Source organism: Lagopus leucura, unplaced genomic scaffold, assembly GCF_019238085.1.
Source record: "Lagopus leucura isolate 7727_CA_CO unplaced genomic scaffold, USGS_WTPT01 Super-Scaffold_100028, whole genome shotgun sequence".
Classification (NCBI taxonomy): domain Eukaryota; kingdom Metazoa; phylum Chordata; class Aves; order Galliformes; family Phasianidae; genus Lagopus; species Lagopus leucura.
This window is the reverse complement of record NW_024962279.1, coordinates 4,275,922-4,300,173: the sequence shown is the minus strand read 5'-3', so window position 1 is coordinate 4,300,173 and position 24,252 is coordinate 4,275,922. Positions and strand designations below refer to the sequence as shown.

The 24,252-nt window shown below is 44.1% G+C and overlaps 1 protein-coding gene across 7 annotated transcripts in view; it reads left to right on the top strand.

Moving 5' to 3' along the window:
• Positions 1-24,252, top strand: part of FOXP1 (forkhead box P1) — a 337,019-nt gene that overhangs the window by 274,184 nt on the left and 38,583 nt on the right. For all 7 annotated transcript variants that reach the window (XM_042880828.1, XM_042880831.1, XM_042880827.1 and 4 more), the window contains 2 exons: positions 5,221-5,425; positions 19,884-19,988. In XM_042880828.1, the coding sequence (XP_042736762.1) occupies positions 5,221-5,425; positions 19,884-19,988 (310 nt within the window). The remainder of the gene's footprint in view (positions 1-5,220; positions 5,426-19,883; positions 19,989-24,252) is intronic.

Genomic DNA, 24,252 nt, shown 5'->3' with positions numbered 1-24,252 from the left:
CAGTAATTACAACCTGGATTTTTTTTATTTTTTTTTTTTTTTCTCCATGGCTATATTTATTTATTTATTTATATTCCAACTCAGTTTCTCTGCGAGCTCTGGGGCATTTTAACAGGCATGCTTGAGCTCTGTCTGCTGTCACTGAAGCTGGTGGCTCAGAGTTGGCATGGCTCGGGGAGGACCAGGTCTTTCAGCCAAGATGCAGATATTTCTGAATAGCAGTGCCTTTTCCTTCCCTTTGCCCCACAATAAATTTCAGCACCCACCTCAACAACTGGAGTCAGCTCAGCTTGAAATGATTTGGGCTCTTCAAAGCAGCCTTAAGGCTGCTACTGGTTGCTAAACCATATAATGTATTTACATTCAGCTCTGTTTGGTTAAATGGGGTTGGGGGTGAAATTGCTTCTGTTCTTCGCCCTCCTTTTTTATGTGTATTAGAGCTGCGAAAAGGAGAGCAAGATGGCTGGTAAATGTTAACTGACATGGATAGAGGGAGAGAAAGCTGCTCTGCCAGGTGGCTGGTGTGGTTTACTGAGGCTTATTTTTTGTTTTTTGCATGACCCACAAAGCGTTGGAGCCCCTAACCCTGTCATGGGACACCCACACTCCCAGACTCAGCCCCCTGGTGTGCTCCTAGCTGTGCACTCCTGATATGCAGGCAGGCGGGTTGTGGCAGCAGCAGCTTCTGGCCTGGGACAGGGGTTTGTCAGTCACCATCAGTGTGCTGAGATGAGTTTGGGAAAATGGGCAGGTAGACAAGTGCCACTTATGTGTGCAGAATGTTGTAACACGCATTAATTACGCTTTGGATTTATTGTTGGAAACACCACAAGCTGTTCCCACACGCCCACTGGACTCCAGCTTCAACCTTTCTAATTTTTCCCACAGCTCCTATACTATTAAGTTTGCTCAGTAGGGTTCATTGTGTGGTACATCAGTTGAGCTGTCCAAAGGAGGGCAATTGGGCAGTGACAAGACACGCTCATGTGTAATGTGAAAGAAATGAATGTGGTGATGCATGAAGTGTAATCTGTGCAGTAACACATCGGAGACACCAGTAGGTAATTCAGCAGTCGTGGCATTGATTGATACGGTTAGCAGCCAAGTGCCACTATTAGTCCTCACCGTGTTGGGAAGAAGCCTGTTTATAGCCAAGGGGTGCCAGAACAACACAAACACAAACAGGAGGGCTGGGAGGGCTGCTCTGTGCGGGGAGGTGAGCTGTGGGGTGCGGTGCTGGCTGGGGAGGAACTGGAGGATTCAGGCAGCTTGCAATCCAGCACGATTCTTTTTTATCAGAGAGACGATGGCTTAAAACTGATGTCATTACGAGGTTTAAATCAACTTTCTGCTTGCTTGAACATGGTCACCTGGGTATGGAGGTACAAGGACACAAAGAGGTTGAGCAACTGTTTGTCTTTGAGCTGGTGATACCTGGGGTTGGGAAATTGAGTTCCGTGAGCAGTAATCTGTCAACTGTCCCCACAGCATACATTTTTTAAACCTGTGCCTACATTTTCTTTCATAATGAAGGGGACTGGTTGTCCTGAAAAATGCAACGAGGAGCCAGGGCTATAGTTTAAAATAATTGGTAATGGACACTTCGTATTTAAAAAATATATACCATCCCTTTCTGTTTTCAGAACAGTGGGCAAGAGTAAGACAGATACTGCAAGCGTGCATATAAAAAGGAAAATCCACCCTCTAGTTAATGTAGCTATGAATTTAGTTAAGAGCATCTTGCTTTTTATTCCTAAGTATCTGTAATAGGAATAAATGTTAAGAGAGAATGCTACTTCATAAGTGATTTTTGTTCTGTTTTTAGAACTAATACATCGTTCATAGCTGCATTTTAGTTGGTGTTCTTGCCTATTGTCTTACACAAAATAGCACATTCTTTAATGTTATATTTGTGTGATTTTTGCTGTTCTGTGTTTAGACACACCTATAATCTAGATTTTACATCTCTGCATAGTAGCAATTTAAAAACAAACCGCATTTCAACAGTGCTCTGAGCTGCGAGAGCTCAATCTTCAGTATCTGCAAAATGAAACTGCAAATCGCACCTCAGATCACAAGCAGGTGAAAATAATAGGACTGAGACATCCCAGGGCTGATTGCTCCCATGGATCCAGCAGTTCCAGGTCTGCATCCTGGCACCGGTAGGAAGCGAGTTGGGGCACAAGCAGGAGTGATCTCGGGTAACTGCAGTGCAGTTCTGGGAATCTGACATAAAATTTAGTTCTTGCTATTGAAGTGAAACTGTTTAATGGTAAATTTTGTCACGTATTGTGTGTGTTTTGTTGGATCTGTTCTACTTGCTTTTACCATTTGTTCTATTATTCCATTTAACCATTTTGCTGGATGAGTACTGAGCATACCTTTCAGCTGCCAAGTTCAACAAGCTGGTTAGGAATGCTTCTCAGAAGTTTGAGGAAAGAGGAAGGATGCTTTTTAAAAATTGCTTTTTATTTTTTAATTAATCAACTGATACCAGTGGTGCATTCAGGTCTGAACGATGCGTTGTGAGAGGCGAGTTTGACGTCACACCTAACTCTTCTCTAATATCATCCAAGCTGAAATCCATCTTACTGTATCTATCATTTTTTTCTGCCCAATTGGATTGTTTTCTATTTCTCCTTCAATATATGCAGTTCTCATCATTGCTAATAGGAGTTACACTTGCATAGGAAGTCAGAACAAACCCCTTGACTTTCCCAGGCTCTACAGAGAGCTATGAATATTAAATGTTTGTATTTTGAGTGCTGTATAACTTGCAGGCTTGTCCTGGAGATGAAGCTTGAGTAGATCCAGTAGTGACTGGGAGGGAAGGGAAAGGGGAAAGGAGAAGCAGAGGTGGAGAAAAGGGAGAAGTGCTACTCCCTCAATTAATAAAAGACTCACCCACAGATCCCAGAGAGGGGGTGCATGGGGGGTGGGGAAAAAGGCAAAGAATGACCGCCTTATTTGCTTATTCTCGAAAATAAAAATAGGTGTCGACTCATACGGTCTCATATCAATATGTTATCATCAACAGACAAGTCTATTCACTATTGTTTCAGTTGAGTAAACAGTGGTGTAAGGGTCAGCCGCGCTCGCAGGTAATTGTTAGTGCGCAGACAGTCCTGTCAAGCATGTTAGCTAAAAATACATCCCACACTGTCACTTCGCAAGGTGTTTGAAAATAATAGCCCAGATAGAGCAAAACAGGACATAGGCTTGTGTACTGACCTTTCTCTTTGTTTAATTTGCTCGGAGGTTTAATTTCAGGGGACAAGTAATAATTGAATACGTCTAATAACTAAATGCTCATTTGGGACAGAATCCATCAAAATGTAATTGGCGTTTGGTTCTTATGAAAGGAAAATGACGTGGCTTTGGAGAAGCGGATGTGTCCTAAGAATATCTGCTCACTTAATGTATAAATTGAAGCCTCTTTTATAATATATATTAATTGCAGATATTTAAGGATTTTAGCATTTTTTTGTAGCGAACCGTTACCGGAGACCAACTGTTTTTGTTAATGCTACTCTCAGAAAGGCGGGGAAGGTTATTGGTCTGTCGTGCAATAATTTACTCCTCTTTGATATGCAAACGATCCACGGTGAATATAAAAAAATCCTATCAGACTCATTTCACAGTTCTTAACCACTTAGATTCTCTGGAGTCTATCGCCTCATTAGACCAGTGCTCTCCAAAGCTAGCATAATTAAAATCTTTAACAGTTTAGCAAAGTAAAGATGTTTGGCTGATCACGTTGAGATGATTATCTATCCATTGTATTCTAAATGACAAAAATAAATTAAATTTAGACCTTGGCATTTTTTATTATGTGTTTCAAATGAATATAATGCATACTGCCTTTTTTTTTTTTTTTTCCCCTCCTATTTCAGTTCCTTAGGTTTGGTGAGATGTGTGGCTATTGGAGCTGCTGCCGTACACTCAGAAAATGGCAGATTTCCTCAGGATAGCTCCGGTGCCACAGTTTGCCCCAACAAGGAGCAGTCAGCCAAACCATCTTGCTGATGAGAGACCTCTTTAAAAACATGCAGACTTTCGTAATTTCTTTTGGTCTGCATATTTAAGTGATGCGTCTCTGCTGCTCATTTTTTTCCAAAGCCTTCTGAAAGAGCACTGAAATAGTCTTCGCTTTGAGAACCTGACTTGTCTGATCGTGTCACAAACGTAAGCTTTATCCAAACCCGTGATCTCAGGGGGAGCCCGTGCCATGCTGACGTGTGTGTCCCTGTGCTCCAGGCTCCACTTTATGCCCACTGGAGTTGGCAAAGTTCTCGCTCGCCCTGTCTGCTGAAAGCTACACGCATGTCCCAAGCCTGGTGTCCATTTTGGCACAATAGAAAACAATTTTTTTATGTATTTCTTGAAGCTTATTTTATGTTTTCGTTTTACTTTTGAATGGCTCATTAGCATTGATCTAAGAAATGACAGTAATAATAGTGTTACTTGTATAGAAAGTTATACAGTTTTTCAGTAGACACATCCATCAATTAAGTGAGCAGTTCGAGAAACCAAAATTAATGAGAAAGATAGGTGTGTTAATGAAATAATCATAGTATAATCAATTTGACTGTTAAAATTTGAAAAGCATTTCAGGAAGACAATATGAATTCATAATTTATGTCTAAAAGTGATTAATAAAAACTGTATTTAATAACAAAGCTATTTGTCATCATTTAAAACTTAAGCACAAAATTAGTCATATTGTGGTTCCTGTTGTCATAATAATAAAGCTGAGGGTTTTTTTTCCCTCAGATCTCCCTTCCTTTTAAAAACAGGTTAGACAGTATTTACTTTCCTTAAAACAATAGAAAACAAGCTGACATGAGGAGCAGCCCTCGGCCACCCTTGGTTTGATCCTGGGGATTTCTGCCCGAGTGGGGACTGGGCCCTCCGCTCCAAAAAGGACAGAATATAACAATCACCCAGCTGCTGATGGGGGTGTTGTGTGGTGTGGGTCTCCTTCCCCCAGCCCCATATTTTGCCTTGGAAAGGCGTTGCAGGTAGCACCCCACAAAACACAGCAGGAGATGTGCAGTGTTCAGGATTAGCCTTCAGTTAATAAAAAAAATTACATGCGTGCAAACACACACACACAAAACTAACACTAGGCTTTGTTTACTGACTCTTTGATTTAATTACTGTTTGAAGACGGCCGAATTAGCTGTTAATTGATTTAATTATCCAATTTGTTTGTTTCAGGCATGATTCCAACAGAACTGCAGCAGCTCTGGAAGGAAGTGACAAGCTCGCACACAGCCGAGGAGGCAGCCAGCAACAACCACAGCAGCCTCGACCTGTCCACCACCTGCGTCTCCTCATCCGCACCGTCTAAGACCTCCTTAATAATAAACCCACACGCGTCAACCAACGGACAGCTATCGGTTCACACTCCTAAACGGGAGAGGTAGGTGCCAGCAGAGTTCCATCCATCCTCGCGTCTCGTTGTGCCCGAGATCAGGGCAGAGTTGTTGGGAACAGTGGCCAACCGCCTTGGCCTCAATTTTGTCCTCCGCGTCTGATTTTGGTGTGGTTGAACGGAGTCTCGGCTGGGCAGACTATGCTCCTTTTGTTCAGGTCTTTGTGGCTTGTTAATTGGATCAATGTGGGCACAATTAGCTAATTAAAAGAGCATTGGAGAAGTGGGGGGAAGTGTGAAAAGAGTAGCTGCTTTTTTGCATCACTGGTGGTGTTACTCTTGATGTGCTTTGGGTTTGCAGATGGGAGGTGAGAAGAAATCAGTTGGTCACTACAGGCTGTTGTGCCACACGTCATCCGCTTCTCTGCCAAATTTCAGTGCCCAGCTCATTTAAGACGTTTACCTTTCTTCTCTGTATTTACTTGCTTTCGCAAAGCAGCTTGGACTTGAGTTCACTAGGTTTTCCTAAAACAAAGTGCATTTTGTAAGTGCTGATAAAATTAGCTAACTGGTGTTGTTTGGCTTTTAGAAGTGTGAGTTAATTTATACGTGCTAGTCTTGCATTGTTAGAAGAAATGGCTTAAATCAGGGGTTGTCTGTTGACGTGCTTCTCAGCGCGGGCTCCGCTTTATTCCCGAGGATGCTTTATTGCAGGTTTGTTTCTTTACACCCCCAGATTTCACTGAGGCGTGTCTAACAACATAACTTTTGCTTGCGGTGAGATAGACGGGCCTGGGCAGCAGGGCTGCAGGCGGCAGCGACGCCGACGCTGCGTTGGAGGAGAAGGGTCTCGGGGATCATGTGAGCATCCTCACTGGGCTTCTTTGCATTCAGCAGAGTCCCTTCACCCATCTAGAAACGTTACATCAGGCACTAGTGAAAGCTGGGGTTTATGGAAACTGATGGCTTTGTCTTTCCATCCTCCTTTCTTTCATTAGAAAGAGGATAATGGAATTTTTAAGCCATAGAGTTTATATTTCTGGTGGCCTGAAAGTGGATTGATAGGGAAGCTGTATAAATACCTCTTATATCTTTCTAATATTAAGAAAATAGTGCTGTTGGGAATAGATAGGTTTTAAAGAAGAACGCACACGGCGTTCAGAAGTGCTGTGTGTGCAAGGCATCTTTTTCTATCCGTTGCAAGGACGTGTGGCAGAATGTTGGTGCCTACATTTATAGTGCATGCAAGTGTCAAAGATGTGGTTTTGGTGGAGACTGACATGGGATGCTAAAAACCAATTGATGTTTATTAAACAATTAAGTTCCCTTTCTACCGCATGCAGAGCTGAACAAGATGGTTTTATGACTCCAATAGATTTTTAACCTGTTTGTCCTAATTTGTAAAGAAAAATCCCATGCAGTGAAGTGGATGTTCTTGCAGTGGATGGATGCACGTGTTGTCTGCTAATGACAGTCTAGCTGGGGAAACAAACACCATTGCTGTGTAGTTTGAAATGCAGAGGAAATGAATGAATCTACTCTGAAGTAAAAATTTCTCAAGTACTCACTATCATGCAGAACTGAATATCCATATGTTTGAGTGCTGTTGTGTAATTGTGGCCTGGAGGGAATTGGGATCTACAAACAGGGAGATACATGTGTTTTTATTAGCGAAATTCCAACTAAATGAGCTAGGAATGCATAAACATGCCACAGTATTGTTTGAGACTGAATGAGGTTAGAAGACTTAAGATCTTCTGTTGTTGAATTGATAGCTGCATTGTTAAAGCTTGTCATTATACTTTACTTACATTTCTGTTGAGTTCTCTTCAGTATCAAAGTAAAAAAATAGGTACAGTTAGGAATATGAATAAGAGGACTACAGACTTTGCTTTATCTTGCCTCTGTTTGGTACACTGAGGGTTTGCGCCATTTGCTGCAGTGATTGAATTAGTCTTTATCCGTAAGTAGAGCAGGAGACTCCAGGCAGAAGAATGCCTCCTGATGCACTTAAGGGTTGTGTTGCAGTCTCATCAGGCCTCGTGGTGCCTGCCTGCTTTTCTTATGACGCAGGGGAAACACCTTGTGGTTTGGATGTGTTTCTTTCTGAAGGGGTATTTTGTGTACAGGCAAGGCATTTGAGGTGGCAAGTGTGCAGGGAGAGAAGCGCAGGTGCATTGCAGTGTTGAAAGCCCTCAGGAGGTGAAGTTTTAGCTCGGTTACAAAAGGGAGCGTAGGCCCAGGCAGAGCTTTGGTTGCCTTCTGATTGCAGAGATTAAGGCTGGAAATAACAGTGGATCTGGTGGGAGCGTGGCTTGGCTAGGCTTGCAAGCAAATGTGTGCTGATTCCAGTGCCCAGCTAGTTCAGCAAAATGGCTGAGCTGCACATACAGCAGACCCCAGCCCATCGTCGGATCAGGGGCGGCTGTCGGTTTTGAGTTTGCCACTTCCCTTACCTCCTCCCTTATGAGCCAGCTTCCTGCATCCATCACCCCATGATGGAGAGGCAGGTACAGCAGGGTTGGGCACCTGCTGAGCTCCCACAACTTGCTCACTTCTGTAGCGTTTTGTGAGATGTGTGTCATGCTGCTGCCCTGCATCAGGGGGCTTATTGTGACTTAATTCACCCCAGCATCACTGAGGGGCAGAGGGGTGGTGCGGATGTCTATGTTGCTTATGCAGCACCAGTGAAGTCAGCTGTTAGCTCCCATCTGATAGAACCAAGAGCTGTTTATTTGGATTTAAACAACAATAAAAAGCACATAGTAAAAGCTGTAAGTGTCCTAACAGTTAACCACAGCCACATCATAACGACTGCCCGGCAGCCATAAATAATCATATACAGGTAACATTAACTTTTAGGGTGTGCTGTAAAGCTGTTTCCCCCCACCCTCGTGGGCTTTTGAGAAGAAGGAGTAGGCTGCAGGAGGCAAGTCAGTTATGTGGGAGTTACTGTCATTGCTGTCATTGCTGGGTTAGTTCCGGCTGTGTTTTATGGGGTTCCTGATCCCACTGGTTCAGACTGTGAGCCCTGGGAAGCAGGAGCCACTTGTCTGACTGCAGTGGCAGCAGAAGTACCTGCGTGAATGTCATCAGCAGGCAGGAACTCAGCTGAATATGTTGGGTGTAAAAGCACATTTTTGCCATAAATAAGTTTTAAGATAGCAGGGGAACTGCGGTAATTGGCTGCTTGGCGTGCCCACACATTGCTGTGCCACACCAGCCCAGTGCCACCGTTGTGCAGGGTGAAGCTTTGGTCCCATGCAGCTCTGCTGTCACCTGCAGACCTCAGAGCTAAGAGATGAGAAGCACCCCTGTATGGCAAGAAGCTGAGGTCAGGAGTTTGGCAGAAGTCACCCTGGGCCGTGGCCGTACTGCAGGGCAGCGGAATGCTCGAAAGCAAAAGGCAGCCTCTGCTTGTTTGCGTGGTGGGGGGATCATGGTGCTGCTCTTGGGCTGCGTGTGTTCTGTGTATGTGGCTTTCACAGTAATGAAATGATTCCAGCTATAAATAATGGGTTAATGCTTTCATTCATTTGGGTTTTAAATGTATATTACATCTATGCTTTTGCCCCACATTTCGCCCAGTTCCTGTAAGTAGCGGCAGCAGCAGCTCTGGGGTTTGGTGCATAGCAATCTGTTAAGGAGATAAATAATCTGCTTTGGCATGACACTCCTACTCTCCTCTTTAATTTGTCTTACACAAGGAAAATTATAATTAAATCATTCAGGGTAAACCCTTGAGTGTAGAGAAGGGAAAAACACACTTTGGTAAAGATTGCCAATAGAGACCAACTTCCCTGTTGTGCCGTGCGGAGACATTTATCAATATTCAGCACTATTAAAGAGAGAACATTTCGTGTGATTTGTGAGGCGGATGCCAAAGCTCAAATCAAGGCTTGTTAAGATCCTTTCCCCATGCAATCATGGGCATTCAGCATCATTAGAATTCAGCACTGACTGCGTGTTTCATGCTTTGATTTTACTCAGACAATTTAATAATGTTTATTGTGCTGATTATATATATAAATTCACTCAATGCAATAAACATACCTCAGACATCAGTACCCTAAGGGAAATATTTAGTTATAGAAACTTGTAGTCACTCAGGATAAGCAAAAGTGAGACCATAGCCAGCATACAAACCTCTCATCATCTTATCAGCATTTGGGTTTCTTCAGTAACAAGCATTTTCTCTCTCATAAGTAAATAAATACATATGGGCAGCCAGTTAGGTACATCTGCTGTGATTAGCAATGTCAAGGACAGGACCGTGTCATTCCGTCTTGTCTTCCTGAGGAAAAGCTTGTTCATTTTCATAGGAAAAGCAGCAAAACAGAACTGATGGATGTGTGATCACTTTGAGGTGACCGTGGCCTTTATAAGCTCAAAATTATGTCCCAAAATCTCCAGCAATTCCATGCTTGTCCCCTAATTGTTTGTGTCCGTTCCTACCCTACTTGAGCCTTGACCTAGGCAAGCGGACATCTCAGGGAAGATGGATGAGAGAAGCGAAGGGGTTTTTAAATCGCTTCTCCTTGAGAGGTGCTGCAGGAGGAAGGAGTCCAGAGAAAGCTCCGAAGGGGAGCGAGGTGTGGGCATGGCAGGCATTGATCCGCTGCCTCGGCTTAGTGCTTTGTGTCGTGCTGTCGTTATCTTCCGTGCCAGCTGATCCTCCATCAAAATCCCAGGGCCCTTAGATGAGGGCATTAGGATTCGGCACAATTAAGAAGTACAGATTTTGGTCCATTATTAATGCTCGGGATGAAAAGGTTCAGCCTGCAGTCCATATGCTCCCCTCTTCTCCTGGCCGGCAGTCCCTGGCTCATTCTGCTCTGGTGCCAGCATCACATTGCTCGGCCCTTCCGGCTCCTCACAGCTGCTGGGCGATGTGGGCTTGCTGGGCAATGTGGGCTTGCTGAGCTCTGCCCTCAGCACAGCTTCTCTGAGGAGGTTCACTTCAGATCCAGAATCGGTCACACGAGGCCACTTGCATCAGTCTGTCCGGCAGATCTTCTGTCACACGATGGCTTTCAGAGAGTTGTTCTACTAAACCCTGGGAACTCGGTTCTAGTTTACTTGATGTCTTTTTCCCCAGTGGAAGCTGCTAATATAACCGTCTCTAATTACTCGGTGCAGCACGTGGCCCGTGGCTGAACGAGGGGGGTGCGATGCTTCCCAGCCCTCAGGAATCTGCCATCAGAGCTCCTGAACGCCAACGCTTCGTTGGTTCCTGGTCACATGTAATAGTGATCAGTCGTACGACTCCAACCACTAAGCTGATGTATCAGAAAGCACTTAAAATAGATTGGGTGAGCCTTGGCAGACGCACAACAGAACTTTTCCAAATTTTAGCATATGTATTGTTTTATTTCTCCATCTGGCCAACAGATCATTGTTTGATATCTGAGTGCTTTGCATATCTCCTCCCTTTTCTTGCAACTGAGATACTTACACGTGTGTTTAATACAGCTTAATGCTATTTTTACATACCAGAGGAATAGCTGATGGCTTTCTGTTAATTGCATGCACTTTGCAGTTAAACTTTTATGAAAACGTTCCTGTCTAAATACTTGAAGTCCAATGAAAATTTGCCCTTCTCTTTTATTAGAGGTGTTTATGTAGCAGTCTTAAAAAAGTGACCTGGTTTTGTTTTACAGTGCGGTGGATTCCTGCTTTTTTATTTCCTCCAAATTGTCCTTCCTCAGTGTTTGCTTGTGGGACCAGGCTGTCCTGAAGAGCTGAGCTGGGCTCTAACAGAGAGCTGTGCAATATTTTATCGTACATGTCACAACCTGAGTGTGGAAAAGAAACACCCTTGAAAATGGCATGAAAGTAGAGAAGTTAGGTGATTTTTGTGCAGCTATTTTCTCTGCTCCTCAATAAAAAGCAAGCAGTTAGCCTGACAGCTGTTATATCATGTTATATCGTACTGCTAAGATATTGAGTAGCATTTAAAATAAAACGCCACCATTAAGCTGTATAAACTTTATCCGTTTCACTATGGTTTAATGGAAAAAAAGGAGTTTTTCAATAAAATGACATCATTTTTCCCAGGTTGTAATGTTCACTTTACAACTGTTTTTCTTTAATTCAATTTATGTTACTTTTCTTTTTCTTGGCATCCCTTTTTTTTCTTACAGTTTGGAGAGGGGAGATCTCCTCGCCGAGCATCTGGGCACTGCTCAGACCCCTTTCCCTCCTCCCTGGAGATCCCATGCTAATCCAGAGCTCTATTTTTGTCCCTCAGACAGACTCGTATTTCCAGCGCAGCGAGAATGCATTGGAATTTGGTACTGGGGATGTGCAGCTCTTCCTGCTGCCCTTGGAGGAAAATCGTGTTGCACTGCTTGTGGTTGTGTAACACCACCAGGTGCTTCTCCATACTGCCCGTGCTGGTGAGGTGTGGGGGGCTCTGGTTTCTCTTGTGCTCACTGCACGGTGTATTCCTCTCATTAAAGCATTGGTAGGAGCCTGGGCAAGGGAGCTGCTAATGTGTGTGGCAGCTCTGCGTTCTGGGTGAATACAGGAGGTATCTGTTCTTTGGGGATCAGTGTCAGGAACTGAGCAACAGATCCGCCGGCCAGAGAATTCTTTAAACTGTGATTTTCCTTTTTGTGTGTACTCAAAAATAACATTGTGATGGGCCCTTAAATACCATTTCATACACAGAGCACAATTTCCACAGCACAGGTGGTGCTAATATAGGACAGTCCCCCAGGCACTTGTCGCCAGGAGTTGTACAGCTTGTTCAGTGTCTGCATCCATATGGCAATCTGTCCCATTCATAGAAAGACATTGTAGCTGTGCCTGTGGGTGCTGTGGTCAATGTAGTGTAAAAAGTAGATTTTAACTCTCGGCAACCTATGTTCTGCTGTTTGTTTTATGGTAGGATCCAATTTATAACGTGGGGGAAAAAATCAGCTCTGAGCGAATTCCAGAACAATCTTGCTGGCTGCAGTTTGTGTTTATTCTTGGAGCGCATGGTTAATCAGCAGGTGCACCAGCCCTGCTCCCAGCCCCGCTCTAATGAACAGTTTACAGGAAGTCTTGCTCGGAAGAAACATTTTCGTCCTTGTTTATACCATGAATTAACTCAGAAGTTGCAAAGCTGTAAACGATGTTAGCTGGCTGTGTGTCTTACTTCTTTTTCGTACTACTTTTTCATTTCGGGGCACACATTTCCTGGCTGTGCTGTGCTCAGGGTGGATGCTGCTGGTGGTGGCTGCCCCTCAGAGGGACAAAGTGCAGCACGTGGGCCCTCCCAGAACGGGGGACTGACTGCTTGGTGTTGCGCAGTGATTCAGGAATAAGCAAGAGAGCATGGTTTATGGCTGCTCTGGTGTCTGTCATTCCATTGCCAAATGTTCTGCTTTAGTGTGACTATTTGTTATGCCTCTTAGTAAACACAAACAAATAGACGCCTAGCACCTGCAGCAGCATCTGATATTTACACTACCTGTATGATTAAGTGTGCTTCCCTGCGGAAGCAGGCGTATGTCCTTTAGATTTTTGTGCTTTTGTAAAGTAGCGTTCGTCAGAGGGAAAGCGAGCAGCAGGGAGAAATCAGTGACTTAACCGTACTTCTCCTTTAGAGTCACCATTTATCATAATTATTTTTACAAACATTTTCCCAAACGGTGCTTCTTCAGCTGCTGCAGGACCGTGGGGGGGAAGGCAGAGCGCTGAACTGTGGCTCTGTATGAGATGTGACAGTCACCTTCTGTGCTGGCCTCGTTGTGCCTGTGGGACAGTGGTGGAAAATACCAAAGTGCGTAATCCCTGCTAATCATATCTTTGGATGTCTCACTGGTTTTGCAGGAGGGTGAAAGACTCGCCTCAGCTCCAAACGTAACGGAATATAATGGTGTTGTTAAACAGGAATAGCTCTTGTTTCCCAGTGTGTGAGTTTAAATGTAACAACAGCATATAAATTACAGTAAAATAAGGTTGGCAAACAGGATCTTGGTACAAAGTATGTAGGTACGGTTGTAATGTTACACCTCAGACCCATTGAAGTTCGAGGTCTAATCCTGTGTTTTTTAATCTCATGTGTGTTCTTAAAAGCCCTGCTGAATCTGGGCCAGAGCAGTGGCAGTGCCCCGTCCCTCTGCCCTGCAACTCAGGCCTGGAGGGAGGATGAGGGTGTGCTGAAAGTGTTGCAAGAATACAGGCACTCCAGAAAGTGGGAGAATCACGTTTTTTTTCCTAATTAAACTAAGATACTGAATCAATCCATTTTCATCTGAATATATTAGGAGACTGTTCGGAGAGGAATAAAATGAGATCTAACAGGGATAAGTAGAAAGTAGCCCAGGTAGGAAATAGAAATTCCAAACTGCCTTCTCAAAATGACACGTCAGCCGCTCGGCATCATTTGTGTGGGAAATGACTGAGGCATACGCTGGGTTGGGAAATGCAGACGGGACGTTCTGTGCCGTGCCTTGGTTAAAAAGGTGAGCGCGGTCTCAGGAGGTGTAAACACGCGTGTTGCATCTGAGTCCTCCTTTTTCCTTCCCTCTGTTCTGCAGAACCAGTTAAACCACAATTAGAGTGTGGTGCACAATTGGCCACTCTCTTGCAGAAAGGATAAAGAGGAGCTGGAGCAAATACAGAGGAGAGCAGCTAGGGTGATAAAGGAGTTGGAGGGAATAGGCTATGAAGACAGATTAAAGGGAATTAAAGATCTACACCCTGGAAAAATAGAGGCTCTAGGAGGATGTGATTATGGTATGTAAGTACATGAAGTGATGCTACAAAGAGGAAGAAGGAAAAAAATGGTTCTCATTAGTTAGCAATGCTGGAATTTCAAATCCAGCGTTTCAAATCATGTGCGTCTGGGTGTATTTGATGTACTTTTCACTACAGTACTGAGGCACAAGGTTGAAATAAAAATAGGAGTTTTAAATAGTACAGAAACTTGTTAATGCTAAATTCAAGTGCAGGGATGGAATTTCCACCTGATAGAAGTGATGGATTCGACGCTGCATTTTTTTCTTTCAAATAACCCAGCGATGCACTCCGCACCTCCGTGGGTGTGTTGTGGGGCAGTGGCAGCTCTGGTGTGGAGTGGGATGCAGGGCTGCCCCTGGAGGAAGCACCGAGTACAGTCAGAGCACCAGAGGGTCATAATGTTGATTAATAATCCAAACCATCCGTTCGTAGATTAAAACCAGAGGATGATGTGTTTAATTATCCAGTCTGGTTATACTCCTGCAGTGTGCTGCGAGGGTGGGGGTGGAAGAGCAGGGGAATATGAGCCAGATTTTGTCTCAGTGCCACTGCAAATGCTCCAGCACTCCTTGCAGCAGGCAGGGAGAGCAGTGCTGCAGCAGCGGGCGGATGTCAGGCAGTGATTCTCGGCGCATCGCTGCTCCTGTGTTACAGCAGCGGTGCTGAGGCTTTGTCGTTTTTTTCTGCACAAGTATACAAGTTAGCACACACCGATTAAAAGCGAGCATTTCAGCCTGTGGGCTGCAGTTTTAACCTGATTTGTCTTAAATTGGTGTAGTCATTTAAGACGTAACACACTACTCCTGTTACTTCCAATAGAGCTTGATGTAAAATATGAGCTGCTTCTAGCCCTCGATCTGGATGTGGACTAAAGCAATGAGGAAGGGGAGAAAAAGACTTTAAAAGCAACCACAAACGTGCATGCCAGTTCTAGGAAAAGCTGCCACTGGCCATGCACTTCGACTGCCACCTCTCTGAAACCCTCAGCTCTCTGCTGAGCTTCATCCTGCAGTGGCGAGGCATTTCCCCTGCTCAGAGAGTTCTCTTCTCAGATCAAATACCTGCATTCTGGCTGATGCTGTTGCTGGGATGGAGGCATGAATATTTAGAAGTAACCCAGCCGAGTGTGTGACTTAATACTCTCCTTGATGTATTTTTTTACCTTTTTCTATTTTATTTTATTTGGCTCATGGATTAGGGAGGAAAGGGGTGCCAAGCCATCCTGGTATGAATTCAGAAGGATTTGCACAAGTGCAGCTTTACTGCAAAACACATCTTTATTCAGGTGATCCTGTCATAAAGAGAGGAACATGCATTCGAGTATGGCTGTTTGCTTGTTGGTGGTGACTTAGGAATCAGTTGGTACAAGAATTTAATCATCACTCCGTTACCATTTAGATTTTAAATGCAGCAAGCATGTCTGACTGAGAGGATCTTGGCATTTCCACCAGCATTATTCCTTCTGTGCCTTGTAGTGAGGGTTAGAGTTCCCCAGGCACCATGAGCACTGCAGACCTGGCTCGGTTCGGGCTGTGCCTCACCTCCTGTGCTGTGGGATGGGGTTGGGATGTTCCCATACAGGTCTGCGGTTGGGGCGTTGTGCTGAGCCCCACGCTCCCACCCAGAGCTTTCACAGCACCTGGCAAAGATGAGGTCACTTCCCGTTGCCCCTACAGAATAAAAATAATAATTAAAAAAAGGCAGTTTGTGAGTGCTCTGCTCAGACCTTCTTCCAGGAGGGAAGGAGGAGATGTGGTATTGATTTTTTTCAGTGTGCAGGTGGCTCAGGCATGTTCTCTGCTCTGATAAAACGTGAGCAGATGCTTCATAACTGTAACCGAAAATCAAGGATGCTTCTCTACGTCTCTGACTTCCCCCAGCATTTTGGCAAAGATCATTGGCCTAAGCAGACATGGAAGAGAGACAGTGGAATATGAACTGTGTCAGCATCATGAATATTTAAGACATGGTCCACTGTGTGGCAGAAGTATTATTGCCGAGGCTTCTGCTTGCTTGGTTTTTACATCCACCCGTGGCTTCTTTGCGAGTGTTGACAAGCATAGTACCCAGTTTCACCTGGTTGGTAAGCGTGGGCTAAATTAAACCATCTGGAGATCCCTGGGCTCAGGGAGCAGCGTGCAGTGGTGAAAGCAGAGGCACAGATCCCTCTCCCCTGTGCAGAAGGTGCAGGCGCTGGGAGGTGCGTGGCCCTTGGCCCAGCCTGCCCCATGTAGCCCCACAGCAAGCTGTAGGCAGCAAGAATTAGGTGGACCTTTACGTAGTTTGCAGCTTCCCACATGGATTTTATTACTTTGTTGTATGTCATGAATAGGCTGACTTACGCAAGAAATTTTACTTGCCAGAGGCATTTTTGTTGTGCTTTGATGTAATATCGCTGCACTATTGCATTATTTGGAATTAATTCTATTGTATGTTAAGAATTTTGTGTGCTAATAGCAAGGAGGATGAAAAGGACGTATTCTGCATTCTACATCATTTGTTCCTTCGTTGTGTTGTTACAAAATTGCTTCCACTGCAAAGCATTGCATCACCAGCACCCAAGCAGGGATGTGGGATTTGTGGAAGGAGAGGGTGATAGAAACAGAGACCTACTCCACTGTGTCATTAGAAATCAGACCAAAACTCGCTTCTGCTTGCCAGTGCTCAGCTCCTCTGGACATCTGTTTCTGCAGTGAGACCAAGGATGCATCCAGGTCATAGAAACTGTGCTTCCATGCAGACCACGCGCAAACATCATCAAGCAATTAAAAAATATGTGTTTGTATTGTGCCAAGAGAACTGTTTGTTTATCTTTTGGATTAAAATCTTCATTTTCTACCTCTGTTTGCTTAAACATTGAGTACTTAGATCAGTTAAAGGAAAACAGAGTTCCGCATTGATTTCCACTGGCTGTGAATCCTTTGTGCGCTCTATGCGCTCCGGCATGAACCGCCCTTTGTTTTGTTTTGAGGTGCTTCTTAAGGCTCTACCAGCGAACAAGTGGCAATCCATAACATCTCCAGAAGCGAGATGGATAAAACAGCAGTAATCTGATAGTGACACATAAAGGTCACCAGAACGCACGGCTGAAAAGCCGGAGTGGGATTGCGGTAAGCAGCTTCAGAAAGGTGTTGCCCACTGAGGATGCTTGCATTTTTCTTTCAAAAAACCCCAAGAGGGTTGGTTTTTTTTTTCCTTTTTTCAAGTGTCAGTTGTTGGTGAGTTTAAGTAGTTGCTCTTCTCCCTTGCATGGCAGTGGGAGCTGTACATAGGTGCTAAGTATGTTATGCTCAGTGTCCTGTTAGCAGAATGACCTTTAAGTTCCTGTTTACTGGAACTTAAAGCCAGCACCAATCTTCCTGGTTATTGACAGCACTGGGCTTCTCCATGCTGAGCGCAGCGTACAGTTGATACTCTCTTGGTCATTCAGTCATTTTCTTTGGACACAATACCAGGGTATCATGTCCTGCATAGTTTGTCTTGTCTTGTGCAAGATCCCTGGAAAGAAAAGAGATTTGCACTCGGATTTAAAAAATAAATACTAATCTCAGTAGGACTCTTTCCGTTGACTTGGCCATGGCCTTCAGGCTCTTGTGGAGAAACTTTAAAAAACCCTGCTGGGGGTTTAAGCCATGTGACTGCTGTTGATATTATAATGAGATTTACAGTGCTTAAACCCCACAGGAGACCGACTTCTTACTTGGTGTCATGGCATTTCTGTGTTCATCTTGGTGTACGGGTAACGCGGGCTGCGTAATTTAATGCACTAACGTTTTTTGGGTTCTGCCAAACAGACTGAAATCATAACTCTCATATATAGTCCTTAATGGAGTGTTAACATGAAAGCCTACTTCCTCACACTTCGCTTTTTTCAGAGATAGAAGCAGATGACAAAAAGCATTATTTTCTGAATTATTCCCCTCCAAAGTGCATGGAGGGCAGTTGACCACGTGCTGTCTGACCTGAGTGGACAGTGTTCCTTCAGCCATCCTCCTTCTCTTCCAACCGAGGGGATGTGCTGAAGTACTTTTCTCATTTACTTGCAAGGAATGCGTCGCTCCCTTTGTTCTTTTTAAAAACTCAACAGATAGAGCCTCTCCCCACTCGCATGTTTTAAAAACTGATTAAGTTGAACCAGTGAAATACTCCCTTATGGAGCAAGTCTTTGTAAGTCTTTCCACCTCCAGTGTTTCTTTAGGAAATTAGCTAGCTGATGCATTTATTTATGCTTGAAAAACTATTCGGAAACTGTCAGAAATAAGATTTTAATGAAATAATGAATTCGTTTCAAGTACATCTCGTAATACCTCTTCCAGTCTGATCTGTACCTTTTTTCTTGTAGAGGAATTAATTTTTTTTTTTAAATCCTTCCATTATCTTCAGTTTGCTGTTGGGCCCAAAGAGAATCCAGCAGGAATTTCACAGGGAACTCTCTTGCATTTGAGTTCACATGTTGCCTATGCTCTACAGTGCTCTACCCAGTGCATAAGAAACAACACAAGAGCAAAATTTTGTGTGCAGGCAGATAATGCTATGGAAAGAGAATAAACGGCATTTCCACATGTGTATAAGCATAAAATGGCAGAAAGTAGGTGTTTATCCATAACGTTACCTGTAATCTGGGATAAAATAAGTCGTAAAAGCCACACCTAGATGCTGGTATGTGTTCATATCCTTTGTGTATGTTTGAAGTTCATAATATGGCACAGACATGGAAAATAGATACGTGTATAAGCGTAAAATAGAGATTTCAATATTATTTTGACATTTTATGTTTAAAAGTCATCTAAGGTTATGGAAGATGTTGCAAAAATAATTCCTTCACTTAAGAAGTTTCCATGCAGAAGTTGAATAAAGAAGATATTTTAGAATAGGGTTCATCAGTTAGTGTAACAGATACATTTCCCTGAGCACCACATGGCCTGGATCAAAGCGTCTCATGACTTGGATCAGTGCAGCCAAATCATTACGTATTGATTGGAATCCCGCTGGAGGATTAACCCCTTAGTGTTCGTACGAATTTGTTCTTTAACCCTGGTTTCAGTAGTCAGAAAGCTCAGCGACGTTCCTGCCAAATCTTAGCAAGGTTAACAGCCCCCACTAACCCCTCGTGCTGAGGAACCCTTTGATTACACGGTTCCTTTTCTATGATGAATTTTACATTTGAAAACGTTGGTGAATATATTTTGCGGGGATGTAGGAAGCCTGTGCTTGTGCAAAGAAACAGCCTGCAAGAGGAGGAAAATGGGACTGAAAAAAAGCAAAGAGCAACAAAAAAAACCAAACCCACGCACAGTAAATAGATGATGTGGTGGGAAAGCCAAGGCTTGGTGCTTTTCCCTGTCTGTAGTGGGGTGGTGCACCTTGGGCCCAGTTGTACCGTGTTCGAAGAACAGACCGCTGTATGGAGATGACTTCTTTTCCCAATTAAGTTGAATTGTAAATATGCAATATTCAGACATTCCTCAGCAAAATATCAAGCAGGATATTAAGCAGGTCTGTCAAATGATTTCTCCCCCGTCCGTGCTAATTTAAATTCTTTACAAAGCTTTTAATTAATGAATGAAATGTAGGAGGATAGCTAAGTAAGAATGACACGTTTCACTCTGCAAATGGTATTTAATTCTGTTTTGAAAACCTGTGTGCAGAGTCAGGTGGGTACCATGAGATGTTAGGGCTGTTTCAGGATCTGTTGTTTTACTCTTTGTGAAGAATAATTGGTGCGGTACCTTCAGTTACAACAGTTCCTCTCTTTTTTCTTTCTCCCCTCCAGTTTATCCCACGAGGAGCACTCACACAGCCATCCGCTCTATGGACACGGCGTATGCAAATGGCCGGGCTGTGAAGCAGTATGTGAAGACTTCCAGTCGTTTCTAAAGTAAGAATGGATTTTTGGCACTTGCATTGTACAGAAAGCATGCCTTGAAATGTTGTGCGCTGTCACTCACCACGGGTCTGATGCAAAGCCCATTGAAGTCAACTGAGAGCTCCCTTTCACTTCAGTGGCTTTTGGATCAGGCTCAAGAACGTTTTAACAGGGGATAGTGAATTAGCCCCATGGGGAAAGTATGGTCTTGCTCAGTGTATTACTATAAAACAGATTGTTTGCGATTCTGCAGTTGTTTTTTTTTTTTTTATTTCATTAATTTTTAAGTTGCAGTATTGAGAATGTAAACAATGCAACCTTGATCTAACCTTGATTTCAGTTTAATTTAGAAATTTAGTCTTAAATTAAGTCCGTAATTGGACAGAATTGCAGAACATCACGTGAAATTTAATTTGTGTCAAATAAGTAACTGATGAACAAAGTCTACACAACTAAAAATAAACTATAATTATATTAATTGGGCCCCTGCAGTTTGCTGCAGACCTTTCCTTGCTGCCAAAGAACACAATTTTACACGTTGCATAAACAGTGCATTATGGACTAGTACGTGGTAATGTGTGCATCCCAATGCAGGGAAGGACCAACAGAGCTCTAATAACTTGCACATGGCTGCTTCACAGCTTAATCATCAGCCTCACCCTTCTGAGCTGTTCCTACTACAAAAGAGTTTTCTGTCTGGGTTGATCACCAGGTACACACGTGCTTCTGCTGCGTCCACGTTCTTGAGTGTTTGCGCACTGGTCTCTTGATGATGATGGCTATTCAGTTGCTGGATCTCAAAAGTGACTGTGATTTAAATGTACAAAGGGGCAAATTCTCCCATTTACAGTGGTGATCTCATGAAGTTAGTCCACGTAAGTCTGTGGAATTCATCAGGGTAGATAGGTAGAATTGGTCCCAAAACATTCAGCTGTATCTTTTCTTTCTGCGGCAGTTCGTAGGTTTTCATGTGAGAACAAGTAGCCAGCAGAGAATGTTAGGTGATGAGGTACAGGCAGGTTTTTGCTCTCAACGGTGTGGGCAAGTTCTGCTTCCATTGGTGAAACCCTCCTGAATTCAGTAGGTGCTAGTCGTAGTATAAACCTCTGTTACAAGTCAGGAATGGTACAGTAATGAAAAGGTTCTCATTACAAGAGGATTACAAAATAAGAAGGTACTAGTCATAAATTTCCATGAAGGGTGGCCTGCCTCATTTCTTTTAATTCATCCTGTTGTTCACTTAAGTGAAATAAATGCTAATCTCTCCATACTAGCCAGCTCATTCATATTCATGCCATACCATACCGTTTAGACCTTTAAAACAATTCTGTTTTTTATGGCAGTTAATACAAGGGAAAGATGCTGTGGTAGCCTTACTGGAGCAATCCGTGTAGTTGAGTAAGGTCAGATTGTGCCACCTTTGCTTGCTGTGGTAGTCCTCTGTTGTAGAGTAGATGAGTAGATCTCCTGGTTCCAGCAAGGTTTGTTGCAACACAGTGCGCAGCTTGATGAGACCATGTGTAGAAAATAGAGCAGTTGGTTGAGTCACATGGTGTGAGTGGAGACAAGATTGGTTTAGATGGTATTCTGCGGATGGTCTGGTAGACCCAGACCACCAGTCCATGTGAAGGAGTGTGGAGAGCCATCAGTAGGGGAAGGTAACCTGGAAGCCATTACAGGCCAGGCTGGACTTGAACCTGTTACCAGCAGGAAGCGGCTCTGGCTGCTCACGGCTCCGATAATTTTAGTTATCGCTCACATTTTCATGGCAGTGATCTTTGTTCCCCATCAGAACTTCTAGCAGAAGTGTGTCTCTCTTAAGCCCGCTGGCTCACACTTGTTTTCTCATTATCCAAATTCTACAGTGTCCAAAGTCCTGCTGTTCAGAGTGATGCTTCACCCTGAACGAATGCAGAAATAAACGTCCTGGAGGAGCAGATTGACACTGTTAGAAGTGAGCATTTCTTCATGAAATGTTACTGTAGCCTTCCAAGTCTCTTGTGGATCATCCTTCCTTACATTATTGACATTTAACAAAATTCGTTACTCAGTGAGAAGGTAACAGGTAGATGCTCGAAGTTTCTTTCTGGTACTCGTGCAATCCACAAGGCCCTTTTGATGGGCCCCTCAAGAGAAAAGCTCTTGTTAACAAGTGAAATACAGCCGGTGTATCTATTCAGCATTGCTTAATTTCACTTACCTTGGTAAAAAGGCCTGTTAGAAAAAGCAAAGAGGAGTTACGTGTGGAACGAGAGCCTTGTATGCCAATAAAATGATTCTGCAGTTAAAGGAGAAAAAAGGACTCACAGGTCTAAAACATGGTTCATTTCTTTTCCTCCTGAGGAAGAAATATCATAACTGTTGGTAAATCAAAAACAGAGATTTGACACTCTTCTGTGATCATTCTGTAGTGTTTGTTCCCAAGGTGAGGTACACCACAGGGCCCTTGATTTCAAAGATAAATACTGTACAAATAACGATCCTGGTTGTCTTTCACTCACAGCCAACAGGAGGATGCTTATCAGAACCAGCAGATACTCCAACTATTGTACGCATTTATTGCCCTGTTTCTTTTAGAAATAAGTTGCAGTTTTAGCGTTGTTTTTTAATCTGTCAGCCACTGGTTGCCATGTGATGTGGCATCAGTTAGAGCTAACTGATAGCAGCGGGGGCAGCTGCTAAGCCTAATGAAACAGGAGCACCCCGCATGGTCCCCAGTGCTGCCCGAGCCTAAGAACACAAACACGGCCAGTGGCAACGCTGTGACCTGGTGGCCTTCTGCCAAGCCTTGGGGAGCAGGGTGGAGGCTGGAGGGGCCACACGTGTCTTGTGCCTGAACCAGCGCCCAAGTCTCAGTCGGCAGCGAAAGAAGCAATTAGAGAGACTTTCCTTTGGAACCGACTGTGATTTCATTTGTATGTCTTTAAAGGCCATTGCAGAGAGAAGTATGCCCCTGTATGTCAAGTTGTTTAGGAAATCGCTGCTGGAGGGAGGGTGGTTTGTTCAGAGAGGTATCTAGGCATCCAGGGCATGAATTGAAGGAGGAGAAGGAGTATGGTTTTATTTTCCCTTTTATCTTTTTGTTGCTGTTATTTGATTGCGGTTTGGATGCGTTTAATCATGGCAGCACCATGTTAAAATCAAATATACTCCTTAAATGAGAGATGCAGACCTTTGGAGAGATCCTGCAATCCGTAGTGCAGTGATGCTGGCAGGCTGCTTCGTGCGCATTTAGCTGATGAAACCAAGGAGAGTTTATGTGAAAGAAACTACTAAGTGCACTCCCTAATGTTTTCACAAGTGTTTTTATCATGGTAACATCTTGTTTACTTTAGTTGCCTGCCTAAAACTACTTGGAACATGTTAAGAAAACATTTCGAGAAAGCTTCTACAAAGAGGCTTTTGTTTAGCAGCAACTGTGAGACTGCTCAGCTCACAAAGGTGTTAACTTTCAACCCCTTAAGCACTTCCACATGAAATTCCAGCAACTATGTTTGTGGTTTTGGAAAAACAAAGTGTATATTAAAGAAACCAGGTATATGCTAATACATGTTGAAGTAGGCCGGAAATCATAAATTGTTTCAAAGGCATTAATTGCTCTGTCATTTGCGTGTCAGAATGTGCCGCATCGAGCTCATCTCGCAGACCTCGAGGTGGGCAGGGGAGCGGGGCGGCCCTCCTGGACCCTGACACCCCAACCTCCAGACCCAACCTCCATCCTCCCCAGCCGACACGGGGGCTGCGGGGCCGTGCTGCCCACGCTGCGCGCGGGGAAGAAAGCGGTCCTTCCAGTTCCCAGACGGTCGCCTATTCCGAGCCGCTGTTGGGATTTCGGTGCTACAGTTTCTTTTACAACATCCTTATTAACCTTTCTGACATTGTGCGGAAGTTCAGGACCTCTCCAGGCGCTGCGGGAGGAGGCCGGGTGGCCCAAATCCCACAGTGCCCTCTAGTGACACCTGGCATGTCGGGAGGAAGGCTTTCCAAAAAGGAGCCCGAGGAGCGCCCGCACGCAGCCCCGCACCGACCGGCGTGGCGTCCGCGCTGTGTGCGGACACGGATGCTTCCGCCCTCCTGGTTCGCACTGGTGTGAGCGGGGCGGCTCTCAGCCCGCCGTGGCGCGTTTCGGCGCGCTGCCTTGCAGTGCTGCATTTCATGTCTTACGGTGCTCTGCGTTGATGCTTCACCTTATAATTTCCGGTGTGTAATCAGAAAGCATTACTTAAGAGACGAGGATCATCTTTGTTTCATTCTTTTATTGACACTGTCTACCGTA